The sequence below is a fragment of the Lithobates pipiens genome, unplaced genomic scaffold, assembly GCF_037356315.1.
Source record: "Lithobates pipiens isolate NorthernLeopardFrog02 unplaced genomic scaffold, aLitPip1_a1.2 Scaffold_3, whole genome shotgun sequence".
NCBI classification, from domain to species: Eukaryota; Metazoa; Chordata; class Amphibia; order Anura; family Ranidae; genus Lithobates; species Lithobates pipiens.
In genome coordinates, this window is record NW_027507790.1 from 285670048 (window position 1) to 285682353 (window position 12306).

A 12306-nucleotide genomic window follows, 5' to 3' on the forward strand; every position below is an offset into this window, starting at 1 on the left:
TCCGGTGCCCGTATTTATTTGTCACCATCTATGAGAGAGGCCTGTCATCCTTATTCCAAAACCAGGGAAAGATCCGGGTTATCTGGAATCCTATCGCCCCATTTGCCTCTTACAAGTCGATATTAAAATTTTGCCCAAGGTCTTATCCACTAGACTAAATCAGGTCATACTATCCCTTATACACTCTGATCAGGTGGGCTTCATGCCTAGGTGCAATACTTCATTCAATTTAAGGAGAAAGTACATTAACTTACAGGCCTCACATGCTGAGGTTGGCTCTATAGTGGTGGTGACCTTGGACACACCCAAAGCGTTTGATTCAGTGGAGTGGCGGTATCTCTGGAGATGCTTGGAGGGCTATGGCTTTGGACCCAGATTCATTAAGTGGGTTCAACTACTGTATAGGAATCCCTTGGCTAGGGTGGTGGCAAATGACTGGCCGTCTCAGGTGTTTGACCTCAGTAGATGTATGAGACAAGGCTGCCCACTTTCCCCAATCCTATACGCCCTGGCTGTGGAACCCTTGGCCATGACCATCCGAGCTGACCCAGAGATCAGGGGGCTGACGTTGGGGACCTTGACAGAAAAGATTAGCATGTATGCGATCGACACGCTCCTCTATTTGGCTGACTCGAGACTCTCCCTTCATGCCGCGCTGCAGACGATTGAACGATTTGGGACCTTTTCTGGCCTTAAGATTAATTGGGAGGAGTCCCAGATTCTACCCCTAGTTTTCCACCCTCCTCATCCCAAACCAGTTTACCATTGTATCGGGTCAACACGATTAAATACCTGGGTGTGTATATATACAGAACTCCAGCGGACTATATCTCTCTCAACATTGAGCCCCTGTTTTCTATGGTTAAGTCCAAACTCCACACATGGCCCCGATTACCCCTTGGGGTGTGGGGCTGCATTAACCTAATAAAAATGGTCTTTCTCCCCAAAATGTTATATATACTGTGGCACACCACAGTGTATCTACCTTTAAAGATTTTTAAGATTCTCAAAACACTTCTTAAACCCTTTGTTTGGGGAACTAGTAGACACAAGCTTGCATGGCAAACTCTTAAAAACCCTACCGGTCTAGGTGGTACAGCCCTCCCAGATTTCAATTTGTACTACATTGTGTCCCAACTATACCACCTAGACAAGACAGGCAGGGAGAGATTTGGTACTCTAATATTCCCAGCCTGGGCACAACGTACCAGAGACCCATTGTGTGCCATAGCGGTGGGATCCAATTGCACAGAATCTGAGGGAGATAGGAAATCACTTATTCACCATTATAGTCATATCTGGGACCTCGCCTCCACTAAATTAAATTTTTTCAGGAATTCCTAACTATATAAAATATAGAGATATGGGCCAGCCGCAGGATATACTATGTACATCATCTAATCTCGGATGGTACCCTGAAAACGTGATTTGCTAAGAGAGGAATTTGCGCTCTCAACCATATGTTTTTCAGATTTTTGCAAGTGCATCATGCAATCCAGACACAATTTCAGAGATCTCCCCCACAACCTACCCCTAATCCCATTATGGCAATAGTCAAAGGCAGTGACCCCCAGAGACTGACTTCAGCCTTTTACAGTATGCTTTCTAGACCGACTGCTACCACACTGGCTTTTGCCTTGAAACCCCAATGGGAAAGGGAGTTGGGACCATTGGAGGACGAGGAGTGGGAGGAAGCACTGGAGTCCTGTAAAGCAGTATTCCCTACACTCTCAGACAGACTTTCCCAAATATATATATAATCCATAGGGCATATCTGACCCCCCTGAGGGTGGCTAGGTACAGACAAGGCCAATCCACTATTTTCCTCATGTGGGGTCGAGCACGTTTTTCCGTCTCCTCTGGTCCTGTCCCAAAATACATGGCCTGTGGACACAAATTACAGCCTTTTTACATGATACCTGGGCTCCCCAATAGCACTGGACCCGAAACAGTGTCTGCTCGGGACTTTTCCCGAAAACCACAGACAAATTTACCAAGATATTTTTGAATGAAACTCTGTTTTCAGTCGGGAAGGCATAGCTAGAAAATGGATGAGACCCCTACCCCCTACCTTCACAGAGTGGAAGGTGGAGGTAAATAGTGCCTTACCCTATAAGAAATGCACCTATGTTAATCAAGGCTGCCCAGCAAAATATGACGAGATATGGGACTGTTGGCTACAAGAAGCGGACACTTGCACCTGAATGTAGTATAACCACCCAGAATAAACACTGAAACATATCCATAATTAATGTCTGTTTAATATGCAATGTTTAGAATTTATACTCTTACAGAACGTTCACAAGTATACAGTGAATCAGAATGTACCAGTATAGAATGTAACATCATACTTGTAAAGAACAAGCCGTGATACATTGTATCCTCTATGAACTTAACGTGTATGTACTTATTACTCAATAAAAACTTTTGTTCAAGGAAAAAGCACCACCACTGGCAGGTTTGAAACTTGGGTCTGTGTAAAGATGACCAGGGCTATAAGCAACATGTGACTGTGATGAGACCCTAGCAGCCCATGGGGTACACCTCTGTCTGCATCTACAATGTTTTCTCCAGACAGGAACTGTATCTAGAAAACCATCCTTGATACTTGTGTGCATAATCTATCCAGTGAATTGTTTCGCCAAATATTTGTAATTTTGTTCATTCCGGCTTGTGGTTCATACATTTGGCTTATACAGACAGAACACCGCATGCAGCACATTAAAAATAACATTTGTATTAATAACATGGAATTTATATATATATATAAATATAAATACCTAGGGTGCACCCTTAAAGTGTGTGTATAGCAAAAACATTTTCCATTGTCTGTTGCCTTTATCCCATCACAGAGATTTCCCTTCACTTCCCGTCTTGGGAATGCAGTGGAAAGTGAGAGGGAATCTCTACAAACAGAGGGGATCCCCCGTCTTACACCGTTGTCTCCACTGGAAGATTTGCTCTCATCTCTTGTTCTGGTGACAACTCTAAAATGTTGGATTTCCCATGACTTTCTGACTTAGTGACAATATTCACCAAAACAAACAGAGGAGATAAATCTACTTAGCTCAGGCACAGACAGCAATAAAAACAATAACAGGTGATCCAATTGTTCTCTATTCTATCTAATACAGAAAAAGTTTTTCGCTTTACATACACCTTACAGTAAACGTGGAATTAAAGTTGAACTCCAGGCAGATGTAAAGGACACAAATGAACACAGGGAGTTATTAATACAGCATTAAATATAGTTTTTTCTAGATGCATAAAGTGTAAGTACCTGAATTAGCCTCTTGTAGTCTCTGTACAGCAGAGCTCAGACTGAGGCAGAGAGAAATAGCACAAGGAGCCAATCAGGTGTACTATAGTACAAAAAAGCATCCTGATAGGAGGAAAGAACATAATGACAGAGAGATGAGCTCATCATTCTGCTGCTTCTCCATTCACTGTCCAGCAGGTGGAGGGGTGAGGAGGGGACCTGTAAGTAAGGCCGGGTTCACAAATGTGCGACAACAGTTCCCTGCATGGGGTCTGGTGCATTCCTGTTTCACCGGTTCGGTTGAAAATCAGGTCCGATTTTGTTGCCTGAATTTGCACCAGAACCAGAACCAAAGAGGCACAGGACCCTTTTGGAATGCAGACTGCGGCTGCCTGTGTGAACTGGCTCTATTGCAAGCCAGGCATACTTGCATGTCATGCAAATTGAATGTGATGAAACCCACATCCAATGTGCATATATGTGAACTCGGTCTGAAGACGAAGCTGCAGCAAAGAATGATCAGGTCTCCTCCCCTGCCGGACAGGACTGTGCTCTGTGGCAGTGCTGTGTAAATCTAAGGACTAGATGGACAGAAATACAAACAATTTGGCAGGTAACACTGCTCCCTTATCTCTATTTCATCTGTGTTTCTAGCGCTGTGCCTGGAGTTCAGCTTAAAGGGATTCTTAGCTAATTGCTTAATAGTAGTCACCATAAGTCCACCTACACAGAACAAATGAACTTGTGTTTAGTGATCCTGTTGGCCCCGGGGGTGGACTAATTCTGTATGCCGATTCCAATGTATAGGCCGATCTAGTACTCTAGCAGCTCTAGCACAATTCAGTGCACAATAATACCTATACATGGGCTTATGCAATGCATTGAGGGATGTAAGGGGTGTGGCCTGGAATTTGCATACAGAAGACAACTCAGGGATATGCTTAAAAAAAAAAAAAAAAAAAGATCGATTACAGCTACTTTGAATTTTTTGCTCTACAATGGCTCACTTTATGTTCATGAAATGTGCTCTTTAAATGCATACAATTAAGAAGAAAAATGAAGGCTGGGAAGGAAACGTACCTCCTCCAGAGGGGTGATGGAAGAGCTCTCTCCTCCATAGTAGGGGTTTCTGTCCATGTGCAGGACTTTCTTTCCATTGACAGACATAATACCAGACAGGATACATTCCTGAAAAGCACACAATCCATGTCAGACAGATAAAAACAACTCATCAGTTCCAATACAAGTATCAGATATGTTAGGGAAGGTCTTATCTACCATCAAGTATTTTCAGTGAGTACACATTATGGATTGTACAATTTTGTTACATTTTCCATTCGTACATTAAAGTGTTACTAAACCTAGAACCTGCATTCACAATATCTAGTAATCGACAATACACAGAACATGGAAATTCTATTATTTTAGTAAATATAATACCTTTTCTCATCAGCAGTTAGAGCAGTCTTGTGACTTCTATTAGTGTCTGGTTAAAGCTTTTAGGAGGAGTTGTCATTCTACTCTGACTGTCTTATGAGGCTGCATGCCTCCTGACCCTCTGTCTGGACAGTGCTGATTGGCCCTGTGCTGATCACATGCACTCTCCCAAAAAATAAAAATAAACTATCTAGTAATACGCACCAAACTGAGCATGTGCAGAGTGCCTCCTAGGGCTCTGTACTATCAGGGGATGGTTTGGGGACTGTGTAGAAGGGGAGGGTTACAGAAGATGGGATCAAACAGCCTTTTTACACAATGCAGAGGATTAACCCCTTAGGTTCCACAGTGAGTAGAACAAGCATGCTTTACTGCATATACAGACTGATTTTACTGTTGTGGGCTTTGTAACACTTTAATACTCTGCTGTACTTTAGCAGACTTCCAATTTATGCTTAGATTTATCCGAGTGTGGATATATGTACGCCAGACAGTGATGTCAGCACTCTTGTTGAAAAGCGATGCAAGACATAGATTTTAGGCTGAACTCCGGACAGCTGTAAAACAAATTCCATATTAAAGTGTAGAGAAAGCCTGACAATGATCTGCTTTTATCTGCTCCCTTTTTGGTCTGTTGAAAATGCCATTGAAAGTCTTTTGTTATATCTGTTTGATAAGTGAAAAAAAAACCTGCTGATCTTGTCAGAAATTCCGAGCTGTCCTGTGCACACTTCCTGTGTTCTCCAGGAGCCTGATTAGCCCTCCTAGCTCTTGGACTACAAATTGATTGGACATTTTTTTTATTATCTTAAATCGCTTGTAACCCCCGGTTACACCACTTGTGCCTACAGGTAAGCCTTATTATAGGTACTGTGAAGATAGTCAGAGTGCATGCAGCTGATGACATCATCGGTGTCTGCGCTCCGAAGGTCCGACTTACAGTGCCGGAACCTTCAGAGTCAGTGCCAAAAACAGCGTGGGAGTGATGTCATCGTGGCTCTAGCCACTCACATCGCTGGAGCGCGTAAACCCAGAAGAAACACTGGGGGAAGATGTCAGCCCTCTCAGCTGTGTCAGCTGGCCACTGGAAGGGCTTTGTTCTAAGGTAAGTATTTCATATTGTGCTAGTATGCAATGCATACTAGCTCATTATGCCATTATCTTACATACTAGCTCATTATGCCATTGTCTTACATACTAGCTCATTATACCATTGTCTTACATACTAGCTCATTATACCATTGTCTTACATACTAGCTCATTATACCATTGTCTTACATACTAGCTCATTATGCCATTGTCTTACATACTAGCTCATTATGCCATTGTCTTACATACTAGCTTATTATGAAAGAAAGGCAAGTAAAGGGCCACAACCAGCCCGCAGGCTGCAGTTTGGAGACCATTGGATTAGAGCAATCAGAAAAATGGTTACTGCTCTACATAAAGACATCCTGTAACTGTGTGACCCCAACACTCTCAATAGAGACATCCTGTTACACAGTGATGCCGAAACACATGACTGGGACTTCCTGTTATCGCGTGACCCCAAAGTTATCGACAGGGACACCCTGTTACTATGTGACCCCCAACACTATAGACAGTGACATCCTGCTACACTGTGACACCTGTCACTCTGTAGAGAGATTGTGCTGCTTGTAGAGAGCGTCACATTGCCACGTGACACGTTGGAGTCTCATGTTGCTTGGTGACACCCTGGCAGGCAGCTTTGCATGAGTGCTTGTGTTTAGCTGGAATTCCAGGATGTGCAGATCCTTTCTGCAGAAACCTGACACTTGTCAATGAGTCTCCAGCGAGGGGGGGGGGAGCCCCCACCCAGAGCACAGACACCCAGAGCCCCCACCCAGAGCACAGACACCCAGAGCACAGACACCCAGAGCACAGACACCCAGAGCCCCCACCCAGAGCACAGACACCCAGAGCCCCCACCCAGAGCACAGACACCCAGAGCCCCCACCCAGAGCACAGACACCCAGAGCCCCCACCCAGAGCACAGACACCCAGAGCACAGACACCCAGAGCCCCCACCCAGAGCACAGACACCCAGAGCCCCCACCCAGAGCACAGACACCCAGAGCACAGACACCCAGAGCACAGACACCCAGAGCACAGACACCCAGAGCCCCCACCCAGAGCACAGACACCCAGAGCCCCCACCCAGAGCACAGACACCCAGAGCACAGACACCCAGAGCCCCCACCCAGAGCACAGACACCCAGAGCACAGACACCCAGAGCACAGACACCCAGAGCCCCCACCCAGAGCACAGACACCCAGAGCACAGACACCCAGAGCACAGACACCCAGAGCACAGACACCCAGAGCACAGACACCCAGAGCCCCCACCCAGAGCACAGACACCCAGAGCCCCCACCCAGAGCACAGACACCCAGAGCCCCCACCCAGAGCACAGACACCCAGAGCACAGACACCCAGAGCACAGACACCCAGAGCACAGACACCCAGAGCACAGACACCCAGAGCACAGACACCCGGAGAACACACATGCTGATCCAAAATCATCCGGCAAAGATGCGGCCAGCACTGCCGACATATCAATCCCCCGGCTGCAGTCTGCCACCACATCCCGCATCTACAGGCATCCCGATTTCCAGTGTTGGCAAAAGGGTGGGTCCGCCTGGTGTGCTATTAACTCCTTCAGCACCTCGGAGAGAGAAAAATTGCTGGCTTATCAGAGGAGGCAAAGAGCAAAGTTCCTCAGCAACCAATCGCTGCTCACGTCTCCCTGCTCTGCCTCTAGTAAGGAGGAATCTGATTGGTTGCTAGAGGTTACTGCACTTGACACATCACCGCTGCCTCATACACTGAATCAGCCAGCTGCTCTCACCAGAAAACCTACAGCTTGCATCAGTCCGTGGCCTACCGCCGCTCCCCTCCGCTGTACAGGGAAAGCCCCGCGCCACCCCCCAGCCTCATCACACTCAGCTTTATACCACTTTACATGCAACCCTGCAATGCACCCCCCACTGCCCAGCATCAAAGCATTGCTGCACCGTCCAATTCATAAACACCACCGCCCTCATTATAACATTTCACATTGTTACATCACATAAGAAGGCATGTACTCACAGGGCATGCTGAGCTTTCTAGTTCTATGACAGCACCCAGCCACCATGCCCGCTTTATGGTTGTTGTGACATGTATTACATGGCAGAGCCCCCCTGAAGTCCCCACTAAAGGCACAATGAGAGCAGAAATATACAGATATACCCCATACTCATCATCCAGGGGTCTCCAAACGTTCTAAACAAAAAGCCAGTTTACTGTCCTTCAGACTTGGGGGGGGGGGGGGGGGCGTCTGTCTGTGTGAGTGCGTGGAAAATGCCTTGTCATCAATGCCCCATCATTGGTATCAGTGGGAGGAATAATGCCCAGTCATTCATGTCACTTGGAGGAATGGTGTCACATCACTAGTGTCAGTAGGAAGAATAGTGGCTAATTCTTTCTATTAATGGGAGGAATCGTGCCCCATCATTGGTATCAGTGGGAGGAATAGTGCCCCATCATTGGTATCAGTGGGAGGAATAGTGCCCCATCATTGGTATCAGTGGGGGGGGGAATAGTGCCCCATCATTGGTATCAGTGGGAGGAATAGTGCCCCATCATTGGTATCAGTGGGGGGGGGAATAGTGCCCCATCATTGGTGTCAGTGGGAGGAATAGTGCCCCATCATTGGTATCAGTGGGAGGAATAGTGCCCCATCATTGGTATCAGTGGGAGGAATAGTGCCCCATCATTGGTGTCAGTGGGAGGAATAGTGCCCCATCATTGGTATCAGTGGGAGGAATAGTGCCCCATCATTGGTATCAGTGGGAGGAATAGTGCCCCATCATTGGTATCAGTGGGAGGAATAGTGCCCCATCATTGGTGTCAGTGGGAGGAATAGTGCCCCATCATTGGTATCAGTGGGAGGAATAGTGCCCCATCATTGGTATCAGTGGGAGGAATAGTGCCCCATCATTGGTATCAGTGGGAGGAATAGTGCCCCATCATTGGTATTAGTGGGAGGAATGGTGCCCCATCATTGGTATTAGTGGGAGGAATAGTGCCCCATCATTGGTGTCTGTTGGAGGAATAGTGCCCCATCATTGGTATCAGTGGGAGGAATAGTGCCCCATCATTGGTATCAGTGGGAGGAATAGTGCCCCATCATTGGTATTAGTGGGAGGAATAGTGCCCCATCATTGGTGTCTGTTGGAGGAATAGTGCCCCATCATTGGTGTCAGTGGGAGGAATAGTGCCCCATCATTGGTATCAGTGGGAGGAATAGTGCCCCATCATTGGTATCAGTGGGAGGAATAGTGCCCCATCATTGGTATCAGTGGGAGGAATAGTGCCCCATCATTGGTGTCAGTGGGAGGAATAGTGCCCCATCATTGGTATCAGTGGGAGGAATAGTGCCCCATCATTGGTATTAGTGGGAGGAATGGTGCCCCATCATTGGTATTAGTGGGAGGAATAGTGCCCCATCATTGGTGTCTGTTGGAGGAATAGTGCACCATCATTGGTATCAGTGGGAGGAATAGTGCCCCATCATTGGTATCAGTGGGAGGAATAGTGCCCCATCATTGGTATTAGTGGGAGGAATAGTGCCCCATCATTGGTGTCTGTTGGAGGAATAGTGCCCCATCATTGGTATCAGTGGGAGGAATAGTGCCCCATCATTGGTATTAGTGGGAGGAATAGTGCCCCATCATTGGTGTCTGTTGGAGGAATAGTGCCCCATCATTGGTATCAGTGGGAGGAATAGTGCCCCATCATTGGTATCAGTGGGAGGAATAGTGCCCCATCATTGGTATCAGTGGGAGGAATAGTGCCCCAACATTGGTATTAGTGGGAGGAATAGTGCCCCATCATTGGTGTCAGTGGGAGGAATAGTGCCCCATCATTGGTATCAGTGGGAGGAATAGTGCCCCAACATTGGTATTAGTGGGAGGAATAGTGCCCTCTCATTGGTGCCAGTGAGAGGAATAGTGCCCGATCTTTGATATTAGTGGGCAGAATAGGGCCCCATCATTGGTGTCAGTGGGAGGAATTGTGCCCCATCATTGGTGTCAGTGGGAGGAATGGTGCCCCATCATCAGTATTACTGGGAGTAAAGCCCCAAGGGTCAGAAATAGGCAGGCCCGTGGGCCGCAGTTTGGGCACCACTGATTTAGACAATAGTGGAAGTCCAGCTGTGGCATCCCATCACTGCGTTGTAAGGAGGGGAGAGTCAGGTTTTGCTGGGATTTGTAGTATCCCAAAGCACAAATGTAATATAAGGATTGCAGGGGACTAATATGTATGTAAGCTGACTCCAGAAACTGGCAGGACGTGGCAAAATAGGGGGCACAGCCCAGTTACTGCTTAACAACATCGGCCATGCTGGTGCTGGTAGTTCTCCAATCACTGTATATATTAACATTGAGCTGCCACAAAGGTGACATTCGTGTTCTACGATGGTATCAGGTCATGCTGGAGCTTGTAGTTCCCCCCAATAAATAGGAGGAGCTTACTCTCCCCCAATGAATGTGTGTTTAGCCATTATGAGGGCACTGCCCAGTGCATGGAAGTCATTATACTGCGGAGACCACCTAAACAGACCATGCTGGTGCTTTTAGTTCCCTGGCAGCCACATCGGCCGCATCTAACAGCTGCATATGAAGAAATCGGGGCATTGATAAAGCAAGCTGAGCCTTGTAGTCCCCCAACTATGCATGGCCATATAGTGCAGATGGCATAGGAGCGCCCATTCACAAACCCACAACTATATAGTCCATTGTTTTACTGACTGCGCAGGAGATGGCAGCGCCCACGATGGGCCAGGACATGCTGACACTTGTAGTTCTCCAAAGGCAACAAGGCCTGGGCCCCAATAAGTGCAGCAGCCATGATGATCCGTCAGTTTGCAGGTGACAGTGGTGTCCGGCTGCCATTCTCACTACAACACAATGGAGAAGACTTACCGACACCAGCAGATGCCCGGCCCTTCCAGTACCCGGGCCCCTTCCAGTACCCGGGCCCCTTCCAGTCCTAGCTGATGGCACAGTGGGTGTTGGTGCTGATGATACAATAAAGCAGGGCGGGTGGGGGTGTCCTGTGGCAGTGCCCAGTCATTGTACAATAAAGCAGGGCATGCTGTTACTTGTAGTTCTTCCATAGAAACAAGGCCTGCCCTCTATATAAGGAACCCCCAATGATGACAATACATTCCAGTTGATGGCACAGACCAGTCACTGCACAGTGGGCAGGGCATGCTGCCACTTGTAGTCCCCCCAGAAGATGGCAGAGCCCCATGCAGTGCCCAGCCCTGGCACAATGAAGCCCCCCCTCATACTCACTGTCAGGCCGGTGCCCAGCACAATGACATCGTACTCTTCATCCATCCTGAGTCGGTGCCGTGCCCGGAGCTCCTCCGCCTCTCTCACAGCTCGGATCTAATGGACCAAAGATGGCCGCACAGCAGCACCGCCCTGTCTGCCTCCGCGACGACAAGTAGTCCCCGATGAAGAGCCGGGGCCCCCGGGGGCGGGAGGAGCCGAGGAGAGGGGCCACAGGGCGGGGGGGGGGGTGGCGGGACTGGATGAGCTGAGGGGTACCCGGGGGGAACCGGAGCTTCTGGGGCCGAGCGGGGCTCTGAATGGGCGGCTGTGTGAGCGGAGGATGGACGGGGTGGGTGACCTTGGTGATGAGGCTGCAGATCCCTCCGCGCTGCATCATCTTCCCTGGAGATGCTTAATGACATCCAACAGCGCTCCCTCCATTCACCTCATCACTCATCATCCTCATCACCCTACACCCAGTACCTCATCACTCATCATCCTCACCACTCATCATCCTCATCACCCTACACCGAGTACCTCATCACTCATCACACCCATCATCCTACACCGAGTACCCGAGATCACCTCATCACTCATCATCCTCACCACTCATCATCCTCATCACCCTACACCCAGTACCTCATCACTCATCATCCTCACACTCATCATCTTCCCTGGAGATGCTTAATGACATCCAACAGCGCTCCCTCCATTCACCTCATCACTCATCATCACTCATCACTCATCATCCTACACCCAGTACCTCATCACTCATCATCCTCACCACTCATCATCCTCATCACCCTACACCGAGTACCTCATCACTCATCACACCCATCATCCTACACCGAGTACCCGAGATCACCTCATCACTCATCATCCTCATCACTCATCATCCTCACCACTCATCATCCTCATCACCCTACACCCAGTACCTCATCACTCATCATCCTCACACTCATCATCTTCCCTGGAGATGCTTAATGACATCCAACAGCGCTCCCTCCATTCACCTCATCACTCATCATCACTCATCATCCTACACCCAGTACCTCATCACTCATCATCCTCACCACTCATCATCCTCATCACCCTACACCGAGTACCTCATCACTCATCACACCCATCATCCTACACCGAGTACCCGAGATCACCTCATCACTCATCATCCTCACCACTCATCATCCTCATCACCCTACACCCAGTACCTCATCACTCATCATCCTCACACTCATCATCTTCCCTGGAGATGCTTAATGACAT

At 48.1% G+C, this 12306-nt stretch overlaps 1 protein-coding gene across 2 annotated transcripts in view; it reads right to left on the bottom strand.

Moving 5' to 3' along the window:
• LOC143941223 (rab GDP dissociation inhibitor alpha) overlaps positions 1-11217 on the bottom strand; it is a 46648-nt gene extending 35431 nt beyond the window's left edge. Inside the window, exons 1-2 of one of the 2 annotated variants that reach the window (XM_077463274.1) lie at positions 11062-11217; positions 4340-4447 (exon numbers count right to left, since the gene is read on the bottom strand). In XM_077463274.1, coding sequence (XP_077319400.1) covers positions 4340-4447; positions 11062-11106 — 153 coding nt within the window. In that variant the 5' untranslated portion in view covers positions 11107-11217. Of the gene's footprint in view, positions 1-4339; positions 4448-7222; positions 7256-11061 lie in introns of those variants that run through there. The other variant, XM_077463273.1, reaches the window with a different exon arrangement.
• Between the last annotated feature and the right edge of the window lie 1089 nt (positions 11218-12306).